This window comes from Corylus avellana, chromosome ca1, assembly GCF_901000735.1.
Source record: "Corylus avellana chromosome ca1, CavTom2PMs-1.0".
NCBI classification, from domain to species: Eukaryota; Viridiplantae; Streptophyta; class Magnoliopsida; order Fagales; family Betulaceae; genus Corylus; species Corylus avellana.
The window spans coordinates 43201608-43218656 of NC_081541.1; the positions used below are offsets into that span (position 1 = coordinate 43201608).

Here is a 17049-nt window from a genome sequence, read left to right on the forward strand (position 1 = left end):
ATATATATATATGATAATTCAAGTGATGGTATTACATACAAAATCTCACATTCTATCCCATTTTGTGAGAGGAGGAAGTGTCATTTGAGCTTAGAGTATATTGAATAAATGTATGATGTCTATTTTACCTTGTCTGCTCAAATTCATATGGTAAGCAAAGTTGACATCGTAACATTATTCCTCTTAAGTTGAGAAAAACTCAGAAATAATGAAAAGAAATTTTTTTTTTTTTTTTTTAAAAAAGGAAGAAAATAAAGTAATATGATTTTCCAATTATAATATTGTATTTTGATTGGGGAACATGAGAGGATTAAGACCAAGTTAAAGTTGAAAAAGAGCGCAGTAAAAAAAAAAAAAAAAAATGAAACCCTTTGCTGAAAACTTTTGGTTATAGGACTCCTCTCCCCTCCATTCTTTCATGAAGCTGCTTCTTTCTAATTCTATTTGTCTTGAGTTTTCTTTACACCTTTCCACATTTTATGAGGCTTTATCTGTCGCCTCCGACGATCTATTTTCAATCCTCCCAAAATTGCAGCCTCAACCCCTCCACCACCGTCTTGCCGTCTCCTCCAATCAACTTCGATGCCTCCTCTCGAAACTGCCTTGGTTATCAGATTCAATTTTTTCTAAAGCTCGAAGTATTATTCTTCATTTGCTATGCTCGCCAACGTGACTCACCATTGTCTTCACCGGCCTCCTTGCTCCTCGTCGCCGCCTCACGCGACTCCGCTTGGCCCTCATGCTGTCATGCGCCCGTGTGTGGATCTCACATGCTCTCACGTCTCTGCCGCTAGTGCTACTAATTTTTAGGGTGTTTTTTTTTTTTTTTTTTTCATATTTATATCGTGTGTTATTGTTTTCTTTGGGTTTTAGCATCCTTATTGGTTTCAGCACCTTGGGGTTTTTTTCTCTCCCCTCATCATTAATTCCTCAACATTGCTCCTGAAAATCATCTTGATTTCCAACATTTTGCAGCCGAAAGCATTGGATTTAATTAGAAAAAAAAAAAAAAAAAAAGCATTGGATTTAATTTGGCCTACTCAGAAACTAGGTGTTGCATGAAAACTTGGCCCCTTGTGTCCTTCAGCTTGCCAACCAGATCAGAAACGTCAGCTTGGAAAAGCTTGCTTCACCTGACGGGCCCCAAACCTGGTCACCTGCTCTCCCTAATTTCTTGAAAGTCAATTTTGATGTAGCATCCCCAAATGCAAACTCTTGCACTTACAACTTTGCAAAATAGACTGCTTCTTTGCTTTTTTTAACTTATAATTTCATAAAATGGCCGCTTCCTCACTATTTTTAAGAAGCATTTCTCATTGGTTTGGAATTTTTTGTAATTGGCTGTCTGAATTGCAGCTAATTTAAAGAGGATTTCATATCTTGAGCTGTTCAGATAAGTAGGTCTCATCGAGACCCTTTCTCAATTGCTATTTAGGCAGACTGTAATTCAATCAACAAATTGCAACCAATCTCAATTCATCCTCATCTTAACCCCCTCGTCTATTCTTGGTTGGATAATAGAAAAGAGCTATCCTTGTAGAGCTGTCTTTTGTCTCATCTCACCTTACTTACAAGGAAAAGAAAAAAAGAAGGCACTCAAAAAACCCCAAGGTTCTATTTATGAAGTTACCAGCCAATTATGTGATAGTTCTACCAAGTATTACGAGACAGCTAAGATTGCAGTAATGTCTTGATGGTTAATGTCACTTGAAAAAAAACCTAGAAACAACAACAATAACAAAGAGTTGGCAAACTAACAATAAGTTTCAAACGAACTAGACCGGTGCGAGAAAACAAAAATTAAAAAGGAATGCATTCAATGAAGCAGCCCTATGGATTCTTGGTACGAACACCAAAAAAATTGGCCGCCAATTAAGGCAATTTGACAAGGCATACTGGAGATGGCATAAGCAAGAGCCACAGGAAGGGACACGAACCTCAAATGATCCCTTAACTTTTCCCCTGAATCCCAACAAGGAAATAGCAACAAACACTGATAGGAATGCTAAAAACCAAAGAAAACAACAAAACACAACAAAAATACGTAGAAGATAACCAAAAAAATCACCAAACCCAAAAAACAACAGCTCTAGCAACAAAGACAATGATGGTGCTTGAGATCCCCACGCAAGTGCGTGAAAGCCAAGTAGAGGCGCGTGAGGCAACAATGGGGAGTAGGCAGACCGGTGAAGACAATGGTAATGCGTGTTGAAGGGCAGAGCTAGCAGAAGATGACAAATTGAGCTTTGAAGAAACCAAATATGAAAACCAAGGTAGTTCTAGGAAGAGGAGGCATAGTAGCATGTCTAAGGAGGTGCCATGGTGGTGGTGGAGGGCTGAGGTTGCAATTTTGAGAAGATCAATGAATTAGTGATAGATCGTTAGAGGTAATGAATAAGGCATCATAAGAGGTAGAAGGAACTAGAGGAAACTCTAGATAAACAATAAAAAAGAAGCTTCGTAAGTGAAATGAGGAGAAAAAAGAGAAGTCAAATCAACTGGCATATAGATAAGTTTTTTCCTCAACTTTAAAAGGAGAAGTTTCGCCTTTACTTTACTTCTCTCAGAAGTAAATGACGCTCGTAAAAAAATATTGTCAATTGAACTCTTTATTTGCATGAATGCCTTACTTCTAGTTAAGGAGACCTCCAAATTTTGTTCTTTTATATATGTAAATAGTAACTAGAATGTTATTGTCTTTGGTGAAATCACAAAATTCACTTCCATCTTTATTTAGTGCTAAGTGCTATGAAAGATTGATGGAGACTCAAAGTATGCTTGGTTCATGATTTATATATATATATAGGACCGTGATACAGCGCACGCTGGCGTGCGGCACGCCAGTGTGCTGTTTTACTTCGCCCATATATATATATATATATATATATATATAAATATATATATATATCCATTTGTCCATATTCATTTGTAAGGAAAGAGGTAATCACATTCAAAAAAAAAAAAAAAAAAATAGAAACAAGTTGAATTTAGAGCGCGTGGGTGTGGAGCTTGGACCACGTGGCGGGGACCCCACAAACCCCCGGCCTTTACGCTATCCCGTCAATGAAAAGTTTTGACCAGCTCTAAAAGAATGGAAGAAAGCAAGTTGGCACTCTAATTCTAAATAATCAATCCAATAAAAAAAAAAAGAAAGTGCTTTTCATGCCTTAATTTAAAAAAGCTTTTCACCCATTTGCCAAGAAAAATGTATGATATATTACTGTTTCCATTATAATTATTATTAAAAAAAAAAAACTGACGTAATAGTTTATATTTTATAAAATAAATATAATTTTAACTATTACATAATAATTTATATTTTAATAACTAGCATAGTAAATATTACATAAATCAATTTATAAGAAAATGTCTTAACATCAATCATTTGCCAAACATGACATCGTACGCAAAACATGATCCTTAACTACAACCCCTCTCTCTCTCTCTCTCATGTCTAAAACATAATCATTGTTGTGATCTAACCCATGAATCTTTATAATGGGGATAGAAGATATGAATCCCACTTGCACACTATCTAGTCCCAAAAAGAAAATACGAGATACCCCCAACTTACTTTTATGAAAAATAAATTTTCATTTAATTACTTCTTTTTGGTGTTTAATGAGGATCAAACCAAGAACTCAATATTTGTATGCTCCACTCTAATTAACCTCGTTTATCGTCGAGCCTTTGATCATCTAATCTGAAAATCAATTGGTGTTCAGTGAAGAAGCCAAAGCCTTTTTTTATGGCATTTGAAATCACAACCTAGCATGTTCTAATAGCTATCAACGTAAGAAGAGCGACATTAATTGTTGCACCTCAACAATCACCAATATTTGTATGCTCTACTCTAATTGACTCCATTTATCGTCACTGTTAGATCAAGCTTTTGATCATCTAATCTGAACATCAATTGGTGTTCAGTGGGGAAGCCAAAGTCTTTTTATGGCATTTGAAATCGCACTTTGTTCTAAGAGCTGTCAACGTAAGAAGAGCGACATTAATTGTTGCATCTCAACAATCACCAATGACGAAATATGTTAATTTATTTATTTATTTATATATATATATATTTTTTTTGGGGGGGTGGGTAAAAAAAAACTTCTACTAAACATTTGTGAAATGAATGGATAATCTGATAGCAATCGACGAAGTCTTGAATTTATGCAATTTATTTCAAAATGTACATGCATGGAATGTTTGACAAACCTCAAAGTTCCTTATTCTAATTAATCTATTGTAATATTCCTTAATTATTAATTATAATATCTTATATTCTAATGTTAGCAGGCAACTCATGTGCCAACCAAATATTTTATGTATCCATTATTGGTTGCACTCAGGAAGCATCAAGTGCCACAATAGGAACGCAGAATTCAGATTTGAGATTTTCTATCATTAATTATGCCGTTGCTGATAATCAAAAGGTATATCGATCGTCTAGGTTCTTTCAACCATTTTTGGGTATGTACTACGTAAGGCAATCTTCATATTACAATTATAAGCATTTCAGGCAGCAGGGATAATAATTATGTGATTACAAAGAGTAATACTATTTAGTATACTATTATATAATTCTCATATAATTTGGGTGATGGGGCAATTAAAATGAGTTTTTTTTTTTTTTAACAAGTGTTGATTCAATGACTGAGTCTGATCACTGCTGTATGTAAAGAGATAGAGGATGATTTGCAAAGGAGCAAATTAACCGAAGTGGAAAGTGGTGTACTGATAACCGAATAAGAAGAAACATAGGTTCCACCATCTTTGTTCTATTAAATCATCACTTGTCTTAAAAGATTAAGCTAATTATAGGAATAAATAAATTTAATCGTGTGGTTTTTATACGTGTGGCATCCTTCCATTTAGAAAGGGGAAGAAAGAAATCATGGGAGGTTTAAATCCCAATTGGATGGAAGATTCTTATTCTTTTGTCTATTTATTTATTTGGGAAATGTTGGTCGATCGCTTAATTAGTGCCCTTGTTCCATGCTTGTCCTTTGGGGTGTCTTTCGAGCTATATATTTATCAAACAAATAATAGAAATTAAAGCAATTAATTAGTCACTTTCCTCTGGTTGTGGTATATATATATATATATGCGAGCACCAACCTATACATATCATTGAACCAACCAACTGTACGTTGGGGCATCAAATGTATTATGAAAGGCTATAGTCCAACTTAAACAAAAAAACAGTGCTGCTGAATGGGGACCATGAATATTCTACTGTTTTATATTTTATTTTTTTAATTTTTATGATATATTAATTTGTGTTAATTAATAATTAAACAATATATATTTTAGCTTCTTGAAGAGCCCTAATAACACCTATCCCAGTAGAAATGATGAAGCTCAACAAAGTTTGAAACACAAGTATATTCTTTGATAAATTCAAAGTCTTATCTTTTATAGTTGTTGTAAAATGACCCATTGGGTGGGCCACAAAGCTTGCGCACGTTTGGGCTTTATTAATTATTAGTTTAATTAATTAGTTTTATAATTGACAAGGCCAACTCATTAATTACTAATTCATTCCTCGATCTAGTACTAGTAGTGTATCAAAACCAGGTAAATCATCTTTCACCTCAATGTCCTTCATCAGCTCGGAATCATATATTAAACCAACATTAACCTCTCTCTCTCTCTCTCTCTCTCTCACTCTCATTGCCCTATAAAAAAAAATCTAAAAGGATAACTTTTCCTTTTCTTTTTCTTGGGGGCCATGAACATCTCTACCCCATCATATATATATATATATATATATATATAGAAGAAAATGCTTTGAGTACAACTTTTACTATAATTTCTTTTTTTTAAAAAAAAAAAAAATTGGTGTGTTAGTTCATAATTAGTCAATAAGTTTGTCACTAACTAATTAAATTGATGTCATATGTTTTGTTTGATTATTTTACCATTTAAAGACTGATACATCAAGTTTTTTTTTTTTTTTTGAACGGAACTAATAGGTCAAGTTATAAGAAAGAACTTGTAGTAAAAGTTGTAGTAGCCTTAATAAGACTCATCCAAGAATCCATGAATCGACCTCGGACATGACATATTATACATCAAACTTTATCCCCCCATGTTTGTTTTACTTTCTTAAAAGTTCATTAGAAAACTAAAACCCCATTAAAATACTTTGTAAACTTTTGAATATTTTATACGCAAGTTTACTTTTTTTGATTTGAGACAATGGCTGCATCTGCTACCTTTGTCTCTTTCCTCTTCCCTTCCTCCCTTCTCTTTCTCTGCACTCGATTCCACCATCTGTTTTCTATTCGTTCTAGGGTTTGAATTATGGTCTCTCATTTCCTTAAAGAATCATAAAATAATGAGCTATTATTAGTTTCCCTTATTTTACTATATTTCTCTTTGTTTTCTGTTTGCTTTAGCTCTCCGTGTATGGCTGGCTTAGATTTGGGTTCATCTCGCTTTGTTCAACACCTCCAGCGCCCTGACCTTCACCTCCAAAGGCCACCCGATGCCGACGACTATCATGACAACACCACACCGGATCACGACGACGATGACATCCCTCATGAACTAGTTTCCGGTGATGCCGTGGCTCGCCGCCCAAGGGGTCGTCCGCCCGGCTCCAAGAACAAGCCGAAACCACCGGTGATCATCACTAGAGAAAGCGCTAACGCACTTCGAGCACATATCTTGGAGGTCAGCAGTGGCTGCGACGTGTTTGAGTCTGTGGCCATGTATGCGCGGAGGCGTCAGCGCGGGATCTGCGTGTTGAGCGGCACCGGCACCGTCACCAACGTGAGCGTGCGGCAGCCCTCGGCTGCTGGCTCCGTCGTCACCCTACAAGGCCGCTTCGAGATATTATCCCTTTCGGGCTCGTTTCTTCCCCCGCCGGCACCTCCCGGCGCGACCAGCCTTAACGTATTCCTTGCAGGTGGGCAAGGACAGGTCATTGGAGGGAACGTTATGGGAGCTTTGATTGCTTCAGGGCCAGTGATTGTTATAGCTTCTTCATTCACTAACGTGGCGTATGAGAGGCTGCCTTTGGAGGAGGAGGAACCATTGCAGATTCACCAACAACTTTCACAGTCATCTGGTGGTGGCGGTGGTGATGGCGTCGGAAAACCGTTCCCAGCGGATCCGTCTTCAGGGCTGCCTTTCTTTAGTCTTCCCTTGAATGGTCAGTTACCTGTTGATGGTTGGGCTGGGAACTCAGGTGGGCGAACGCCTTATTGACCTTTTTTGGTCAGAAAGGTTAGGGTATCCTTAGACCTCAATCTTTGTACAATTACTTCCTAATTGCTTTGTGTTTGTTAATGTTGTAACTTTGCTTAATTTCTGATGTATTTGATCGTTTGTGGAACTCCTTTAATTTGAACATTACAAGTACGTGGTTTGAGTATTCAGCTTTCAAGAACATTAACTCTAAAGATGATCATCGTTGTCTTCATATATATCTATATATATAATCTATTGAAATGAGTGAAGTATTTATGTATATATCTATAGAATATTGAAGGGTCCTGTTGATTTAAACTTGTGCTTAAATTAATAAAGAGTGTGTAAATAAACTATGGTTTCAATTTGATCGAAGGATAAATGTTATCATGTGATCTTGGTGGTCCAGCGAGATTATTGAAAACGTCATAATAATAATAATAATAATAATAATAATAATAAAACCACATAGCTGACCAATTGATCTATCTCTCTCTCTCTCTCTTAAATCCCTGATCAAGAGAGCAAATCTAGGAAGGTTACTAATATTTAGGAAGCTTATTTATTTGTTTACTTTTCGCACAAAGTTTATATATATATATATATATATATATATATATATATATATATATATATATATATTCCACAAATAGACTAGGGTTTGCTGTTAGAACAGTTCTTGTGATGATTTGGATTATATTGATGGTTTCTTTGATAAACTCACTTAGATCTGAGAGTTTTCTCTTCTGTTATTGAACAAGAAATAATCTCAAAAATAAAAGAAAAACTATCAGACCTGTTGGATGAACCAAAGAAGAAAAAATTTCTTGATAAAATCAGTTTAATTAATTAATCTTTTTACTTCAATTTCTTAAGTAAAAGATGAGCTATTTTTAGGGCATTTTACCTTTCAAGGGATACCAAATCATACAAGATGAACTATTTGCTATCTTTAATCTTATTTAAAGGAGTTTTTACTCAGCCTGTCATGCCATTTTTCATCTAATATTAATGATGATGGCTTACCCATCATAAGGACTTATGCATGGTGTGTGAGAATTGGATCTTAGACAGATTCAAATGATAGGAAGCTAAGAAGAAATGTTGTGTAGAATTAATGGCCTTTAGTGGATGAGCTAACTTTGATGATTGGATTGATCGTATTCAATCTCTTATGAGATAAGTTGTCCAAGTTTCTTAGAGGGTGGACAAAGCTAAGTTCAAATTTGTTTAACCTACCAAAATGGATAAGTGCTAATTATTAAGAACGAATAGAGGTAGACATGAACAGTTCTACAAGGCATCCATCTGTTTGACATTTTCAACCTTGAGAGCGATGGTTGATGAATTTGATATCTATACCTTAATCTTCTCTCAGCATATCCTCTCTCTCTCTCTCTCTCTCTCTCTCTCTCTCTCTCTCTATATATATATATATATATATATATATACACTTCACCCTCTACAGATAAAAACTATTTTTTTTAGGTTAAAAAGTTTGGAATTTTACCATATAGATATACAATTAAGTGAGATATATTGAATCAAAGAAAAATTAATGATATTTTAAGGGTGGTAAATGATGTGATTATAAAATCTGGTCAATTTTTTTAAAAAATAATAGTTAGATTTTTTAGAACGTTATCATAGAGTTACCCAAGGAGATCTACAAAATTCAGATTTGTCTGATTTGATGATCAACATCTAAAGTTTCCACTCTTCTATGAAGCCCCATATGTTCAAAATTGAAGAAGTCAGTTGATGGTACACCAAGTCCACCTGTTGGGAGGAAAGGAAGATCAAAGTGACCCGTTGGTGGTCTAGCTAGCGGGGAGTGATCATTTTGATGCCTAAGTCAATAAATGTGTCCGAGAAGGAATGTAAGTGCAAAAAGTAAAAGTGTTTGGTTAGAAGAATGAAAGTGCCTCTAAAGTACGGCGCAAAATTGGTTGGGAGGAGAAGTTTAATTAGGAGCTAACGAAATTTGATTATATGGCCCCACTCTCTTAATATTTCCCTATTGTAATAGAATGTGAATAGTCTAGGTGGCCGGCAAGGGCTAAGATACTGTAGATACAACTTTTCTTTATGCCCCGTTTGCCTGTTTATCTAAGTTGAATTGGACCTGGCCAGCCTAAAATATATAGGTCATGTTGGGTTGGCCTAGAACGATAAACATTCAGTCGGCTTGCAGGTTTTGTTGCCAGTGGGACATTTTATTATGTGATACACGAAAAAATAACTTTAGGTAGTTTTAAAAATGGGTGTAACCTTGCTATAATGATCAATATCTCAAAAAGAAAGAAAACTTTCTAAGATGTTAATTAAGATAGTGCTTTGAAAAGAAAGAAAAGTTTGGTAGATGTTAATTAAGATGGTTTTTCTAGAATTCACCCCTTTACTTTCTCCTAAAAATTTATTAATTACCTATAATTTCTGTTTGAGGAATGCTACACGCACAGCCTACACTTCAATTTTTTTACATTCATAAGTAGCTTTTAAAACTATTATTGGATCAAAATCCAATAAAGATTCATATATCTCATTTATAATAGTAGTTTTAAAAGCCATCTATGAATGTGAAAAAATTGTGTAAAAAAATAGGAATAAGTGTACGTGTCATTATTCTTTCTGTTTATATATCTTTAAAAAGCATGACTTCTGCAACCTTATTAGTTGACCCTAAATATGTTGCTGGAGTACATATATATACTTGTAAATGCCATGTCAAATAAGTAGTCGAAGAGTGAGTAATTGAATTAAACCCCATAAGTTTAAAATTTTGAGTTGAGTGATATTCTAACGCCTTATTTTAACACTCTCCATATACATAATATAGCTCGCCCACATTTTTTTTTGTTTTATTTGAGGGAAAATATTTCACTAGGTCCTTGTACGTGCTTCAGCACCTCTTGATGAAATTAAGTTGTTCGGAATAGAAAATGATCTTCTGCATTTCATTTGAAATAGAGAGAATCGGTTTCCGCTTGGAATGTAACAAAAGGCTGCTCATAAATGTAAAGGTTATATATATATTGTTATTGTTTCATATATATAGTTCAGTTGTATGATAAAAATTTGGAAGACTCCCATCTACATTACAGAACAAGCATTTGGATTTTCATCACTAAACATCTGGGGAGCATACACATAATGAATAAAATATGGAGCATTCTCTTTACTTTTAACCTCCACAATCTTTAGCTCTTCCTTAACTTCTATATCCTTGGTGGATTCAATGGTTTTCTCGATGGTTTTACCTCCTCCTGGTTTCTCAGTGGATTTTCCTTCACCACCTTTCTCCTTCTCTTTTTTCTCCTCTTTTTTCTCCTCCTTTTTCTCCTCTTTTTTCTCCTCTTTTTTCTCCTCCTTTTTCTCCTCCTTTTTCTCTGGTTTTGAGGTTATAATCTCTGCATGTTTGTGGACCTTCTTCTTTAAGTAGGACAGTAGTTTGTCAGGCTCAATGGTTCCATCAACTATCAGAGTTTGTGCTTTCATGTCTGTTTTAACACTGTGAACACCTGCACATGTTGTTGAGAAACTTCGTGAGGCGAACATATATGGATTAATAGGTTTTAATTAATTTTTTGGCTTTTAATTAATTACCTTTGTGCATTAGTAGCCTCTTCTTCAGGTCTTGCTCACATTTGCCGCAGTGCATGTTAACTTTCACTGATGTTGTGCGCAAAATTGGCTTGTAATTATCATATAAATATTTATAGGTCAGTTTTTGCATTTGTTTAAGTATATATGTACAAACTAAACAAACGTACTTTTAGTGGGTGCATGCATTTACCTAGGGTTTCTTGGAAATGTTTATGACAACTAGCCGGAAACATGATCAGGTTTGATGATGATTATAATGCTTGTACTTATAAAGTGGATTTAGATATGGTTCTCCTAGGAAAATGTTTGAGGTATTACAGGTTTTGGTACAACCTTTTACAAATACATGTGGTGAAGAAAACTAAGAAACAAAATTTGTCTGGTAAATTCAATTGTTTGGTGGTTAGAATAGCAAGTGTTGTGTGAATTGTCATATCAATTTATAAGGGATTTGTAGTAAAAGCTACAGTACATCTAGCAGCAGTCGGTTCTCTGATGTACATGTAATAGTGATTTAAATTGCTATGCTTCCTTCTTCAGATTGATTGGAATAATCCTATTTGGTTGGATATAATGCATGAAGGACAAGTATAATAGTGCCCATCAAAATGGAGCCATGGAGGGTATCATATATATATATGCATGTTTGTTTCAAAAATGAACCTGGCAATTATTAGGTGCATGTCTACAATATTAATGGATTTGCTGGTGAAATTACTTGATTCTGGCCGGAGGATGGGATTTTGTGTTGAAATGCTATGGAATTAATGCAAAATGGGCTAAGATTCAAAACATGAGCTAATTAATTAATTTCATCTAATAATGATAATTAATACTAAGGTGTATGTGCAAGAGCTCCAGTTCTAGTTTCAACCATCCATCCATGCACATCCAAACAAACCAAATAATAATTATTAAATTTTCTTTGGAAAATATATATTTATATAAATTGCCACTAAGATTTACTGTGGAAATGAACACTTACCTGTTTAATTTCTTTCACCACTATTTTCTCTGCCGCAACACTTTCCTTGATCTTGGGTTTAGGTGATAGCAACTCAACCTTTTTCTTGCTCAGTTTCTCTATCCGTTTATGAATCTTAATTGGGTCGATAACACCTTTAACCTTCAGTTCGCTCTTGTCGAAGTCAGCATCCACACTTTGAACCCCTGCTCACAATGAAAGAATTAATCAAAAAGGGAAACTCTTTTTCCTCCATTTTCTTTGAAGCCAAGCACAAGGGAAAAGAGATTAAGAATGAATGCATTAATATATATATACCTTGTGTACGTGTAAGAGGCTTCTTGATATCACGTGCACATTGCGGGCAATGCAGGTTAACTTTGTAAACAGCAGTGATCACTTCCTCCACCTTTTCCTTTTCTTTCTTTCCATCTTCTCCTGCCATTTTTGCTGCAACTCAAAGCTCAAGAAATTAAGGGCAACGAAGTAGAAGTTTTCGTATGCTTCAAATTAAGGCAAGATGTTGGTGTGGGATTTGCTGAGGGTAGTTGAGCAGCTTTTGAAACTCTAATATATGGAGAAATTAACATTAATAGCTATCTTTCACCGGCTACTTGAAAACTTGCACGTATAAGAAAAAGAATGTGTAGGTGATTGATTAAGTTCTTTGTAGAATTAGATGATTATTACACTGCAAAAATTTTGAAATTTAATGACTCACAAATAATGACGGTTTTTGCCCAAAAAACGTGACGTTCAAATAGTGACTTTTTTCAAAATGACAACAAGTGCATAGATTGAAATTTGGATTAAAGTCGTTTGTGTTGAGTAATAATCTCACATTATCTGTGGACAAGATTTTAAGCATGTTTATAAGGAATGGATAACCCTCTCTTATTAAATCGGTTTTATAAGATGAGTTAAACCCACAAATTTTTCATGGTATCAGAGCCTAGCTACCACAGGACAAATGGAATCCACACTACTTACCGTGTAATAAGGACCTAGAAAAATACTGGCCTGCACGTGAGGGGGGTGCATCTTGAGCATATTTATAAGGAATGGACAACCCTCTCTTATTGAACTAGTTTTATGAAATGAGTTAGGCCCACGAATTTTTTTAGTTTGAACAGTAAAAACGATTGAAAAAGGCTACATTCTAGCGAAAACTAAGGTAATTATTTTTTTCTTCCTTTTGGCAAAAACTAAGGTAATCTTGTGACTATTATTACAATGTCTACCAATAAAATTTGACGTGGGAGCTGATCTTGTCTCTCAGGAAAAATGTTCAAAGTTCAAAAGTCCCTGTCGTAAATATTAAACCTCAATTCCATTAGGAGTACTAAGTCCTCTTTTGACAGATTCCATTGCGTACGTTTCATGGTGGTGATCAACTTGAAGAAATGAGTTTAATTCAAACTTCTCTTATAATTAATTTTGATTTTTCTGCATTTTTTTTTGGTCCACTTATTATAAATAAAGTTTATATTAAATCGACTTGCATCTAAAATGCATATGAGAATAACGTAAATTTTTAAATATTCTCACATATACTTTTAAGAGTAATACTAAAATTACATTTATATTCCATAATGCCGTGAGTCCCAACAAACCTTTTGTTAAGTATGTCGTCGTTAAAAAAAAAAAAAAAATCAACGGGGTTTAATATATTAGTAAGATAAAAATATGGTATATATATGATTCTGATCACATATATTTTAAACAAATGTTAGTTTAATAGATTAAATTAGAAAAAGTTACGATCCAACTTGAGCGACAGCATTTTATTTGTTTTTTAATAATTGGGTTGGAGGTAAATTATTGTAAAAAAGTAGGAAAGAAAATATAAAGCACAAAACGACATGGAAAAAGAAAGAAAAAGTCAGGTTTGAGACAATCTATGGTGAAGTAGGCAAATTGGTTGAAGTGGACGTTGACAAGGCTGAATCTGGGCCAAACAACTCCTAGGATAACGTTTTTTAAAAACCCAAAGTTTTCCTTGTTTTTTAATTGACCAACTACCGCCATCTTCCCTCACGACAGCGTTTCACATCCGCAAATCGACTTCACCTGATCAAGTGGATTAGTTATGACAGCGATATATAATTATTCTCCCCGAGATAGAATATATATATAGTATCTAAATAATGTTCAAAATTGAAACTTACTCCTTTTCCAACAAAATTTTACTAGCCTAATTTTAAAGACATATACGTCAAATTATGTACGTGTATGATTTGAGCCGTGTCGAGGTATATATATATATAAAAGTTAAATTATATAAGTGTAAAATTATATAAGTCAATTATAATTCGGCAAATTTAATTAAATATGTCAGATTTCTTAACCTTAATTTGCTAATTTCGTTTTGAGTTTATGTTAGATTCGTAAATTGTGTAAGAAATTGTTAACCTTAAATGTTGCATATCGGGTTCGGGTCATGTCGAAGTATGAATATATATAAGGTTATATAGATCAATCATAACTCGACGTATTTAATTAAATGGATCAGACCTTTAACATACTATAACCTACTAATTTTCTGTTGAGTTCTTATGAAAAATTGACGGCCGGCCTAATTGTAACAAACATTATTATTATTTTTTTCCTTCTCAAAATGCTGAATTTATATAGGACTGAATCTCTGGTCTGAAAGGGTATTACTAGCTACTTTACTAATGGTAAATATGTTCTTTGACTTGGGCAATATTTTTAAATAAAATTATTAAAAGTGTTTTATTTGGGGCTTTATTTTATATATATATATAAACAGTTTTGAAAATGTAAAATAGTTTAAAAATTATTTCATTTCTGGGATAAATTTCTTTTAAAAAAAATTCAAGGTCATCTTTTGTGCCAGGTCAACCATTGAGCCAGTCAATATTTTCCACAGCTGACCACTTTTGAGTTCTTTACTATAAATATATCATAAGACCCCTCTTAATTAATTATCTCCATCCTCAACCTTTTTCCTCCTGCACCAACCAATTAATGGCTTCCCTGCAAGCTTCACTTCTCCTATTCTCCTCCCCACCTTCTTCATCTTCTTCTTCTTCAAAGAAAGCCATTAATGCTGCTATACATGGCCCAAAGCTTCCAAGATTCCTTTACTCAGTTCCAAAAAAACCAATAAGAAATAATATGGTAGAGGAATTGATCTTAAGAGACGTGCCAATAGAGAAAAATATCTCTACAACCAACTCCAGTAATAGTATTGTGCAGACGCAGCTCTATGCCATCCTAGAGGCTGTAGCTGACAGAGAAGGCATGCACATCAACGTTGGAGAGCAGCGTGACAATTGGAACACCCTTCTTTTGGGCTCCATCAACATGATAACTCTTAGTGCTGCAACAATGGCTGGTGTTGCAGCCATTGGAGGTGTTGGATTGCCTCTTTTGGCTCTCAAATTATCTTCAACACTCTTGTATTTTGCAGCCACGGGGATGCTGCTTATAATGAACAAGATTCAGCCTTCACAGCTTGCTGAGGAGCAACGCAACGCTGCAAGGTTGGTAACACGTAAAATATTTAATTAAAATGATAATTAGTTTATAAAAAAATTATTATTTAATTGTTTAATCTATTATCTGACAGGTTGTTCAGGCAACTTCGGAGTCAAATCCAAGCTATGCTCGCGCTTCGTACTCCGACAGAGGAGGATGTGGAAAATGTTATGGAAAAGATGTTGGCTCTTGACAAAGCCTACCCACTTCCCTTGCTTGGAGCAATGCTTGACAAGTTCCCAGCAACCTTTGCGCATGCCGTTTGGTGGCCGAAAAAGAAAAACAAATCAAATGAAGGGAAACAGCTCGACGGGAAGATGGAGAAGAATGGATGGAGTGAGGAGCTGGAAGTGGAAATGAAAAACATCATTGAAGTTGTGCAGAGAAAAGACATTGAGGATTATGTAAGGCTAGGTAACTTGGCATTGAAGATCAACAAGATTTTGGCCATCTCTGGCCCGGTGCTCACCGGCATTGCAGCCATTGGCTCTGCTTTTGTGGGGAATGGATCGGCAGCGGCGGTAGTAGCAGTGGCTGCCGGCGCTTTAGCTAGCGCGGTCACTGCTTTTGAGCATGGCGGGCAAGTTGGGATGGTGTTTGAGATGTACAGAAATTGTGCCGGCTTCTTTCACCTATTGGAAGAGACCATTGAAGGTGAACTTGAAGAAGGAGATTTAGAGAAAAGAGAAAATGGGGAGTTGTTTGAGATGAAGGTGGCTTTGAAGCTGGGAAGAAGCTTGTCACAGCTCAGAGAACTTGCCAAAAAATCTGCTTCTACCCATTGCGATGGAACTCAAGTAGATGAGTTTGCAAGCAAGCTTTTCTGAATATTTCATTTCATTTCTTTAATTGATTCTTTTAGACCATGGATGTAATTAATTAGAAAAATATTAACTTATACTCTATGATTCTTTTTAATTACGACAAACTCTTTGTATAACCCCCAAAACATACAATACAAAAATGTCTTAGTTGTTGCTTGTTAGAATATTAATTAAATAATTAAAGTAATAATCAAAGATGAATTAATGTATTTTCATAATCACATAATTAGAATTTCCTATTACAAGTTGCAGTCAAGTTGCAATTATAAAAGTTTTACGCGCTGGCTGAAGGAGACAATATTTCTGCGGTCCACGAGAAAACTATTGAGTGATTAGAAGAATATATATATATATATAGCAGACTATTCAAAAAAGTATGGTCCAATTGTACGGCTTAGATTATTTAAAAATTTGAATTTTCCTGCACAAGAAGAATTCAAAGGATTTTAAAATAGTTTGAATTCATGATATATGGTAAACACTGAATTAGTAAATACAGTATTTACTGATTGAGGAGATAAAATGTGAATCGAGTGATTTTTTTTTTTTTAAAAAAAAAATTAAGGCTAGGATAGAGTTTTTAAATTAATCTTAACCATTATTTTTTTTTATTAAATAATTTAAATTTTGTCTACTTACCATACAACTTAGTGAGATATATATAATAAATGAAAAAAAAAATGAAATTATATATTGAATTAAAAATAATAGTTAGGGTTTTAAGATCGAATTCCATCCTTTACTACAAAAAATCTAGAAGATTTTAATACCTTTACATATTACGAATTGAGATTCTCTTCATTTCATTTGAATGGAGAGGAACCGGTTAGTGCAATATAAAGGGTAAAATGGTCTTTTTAAAAATTTTAAGACTATTTTACCCTCTTATTTTGCCTAATGGGTTCCTCTCAATTTCTTTTAAAATGGAGATGATGCTTTTCGACATATTACTGCAAG

At 34.5% G+C, this 17049-nt stretch overlaps 3 protein-coding genes across 3 annotated transcripts; 2 read left to right on the plus strand and 1 right to left on the minus strand.

The window, feature by feature from the left end:
* Window positions 1-6230: 6230 nt before the first annotated feature.
* LOC132166800 (AT-hook motif nuclear-localized protein 23-like) lies at window positions 6231-7335 on the plus strand. Its single transcript, XM_059577689.1, has one exon. The coding sequence runs from the start codon at window positions 6409-6411 to the stop codon at window positions 7210-7212; it is 804 nt and encodes a 267-aa protein (XP_059433672.1). The 5' UTR covers window positions 6231-6408; the 3' UTR covers window positions 7213-7335.
* Window positions 7336-10272: 2937 nt separating this feature from the next.
* LOC132167994 (heavy metal-associated isoprenylated plant protein 4) lies at window positions 10273-12209 on the minus strand. The gene is made up of 4 exons (XM_059579053.1): window positions 12083-12209; window positions 11786-11970; window positions 10801-10888; window positions 10273-10715 (listed from the first exon to the last, which is right to left on the minus strand). Exons 1-4 carry the CDS (start codon window positions 12207-12209, stop codon window positions 10288-10290), a joined length of 828 nt encoding a protein of 275 aa, XP_059435036.1. The 3' UTR covers window positions 10273-10287.
* Window positions 12210-14755: 2546 nt separating this feature from the next.
* LOC132168177 (probable F-box protein At4g22030) lies at window positions 14756-16095 on the plus strand. Its single transcript, XM_059579292.1, has 2 exons — window positions 14756-15273; window positions 15360-16095. The coding sequence occupies exons 1-2, from the start codon at window positions 14756-14758 to the stop codon at window positions 16093-16095; spliced, it is 1254 nt and encodes a 417-aa protein (XP_059435275.1).
* The last annotated feature ends 954 nt before the right edge of the window (window positions 16096-17049 follow it).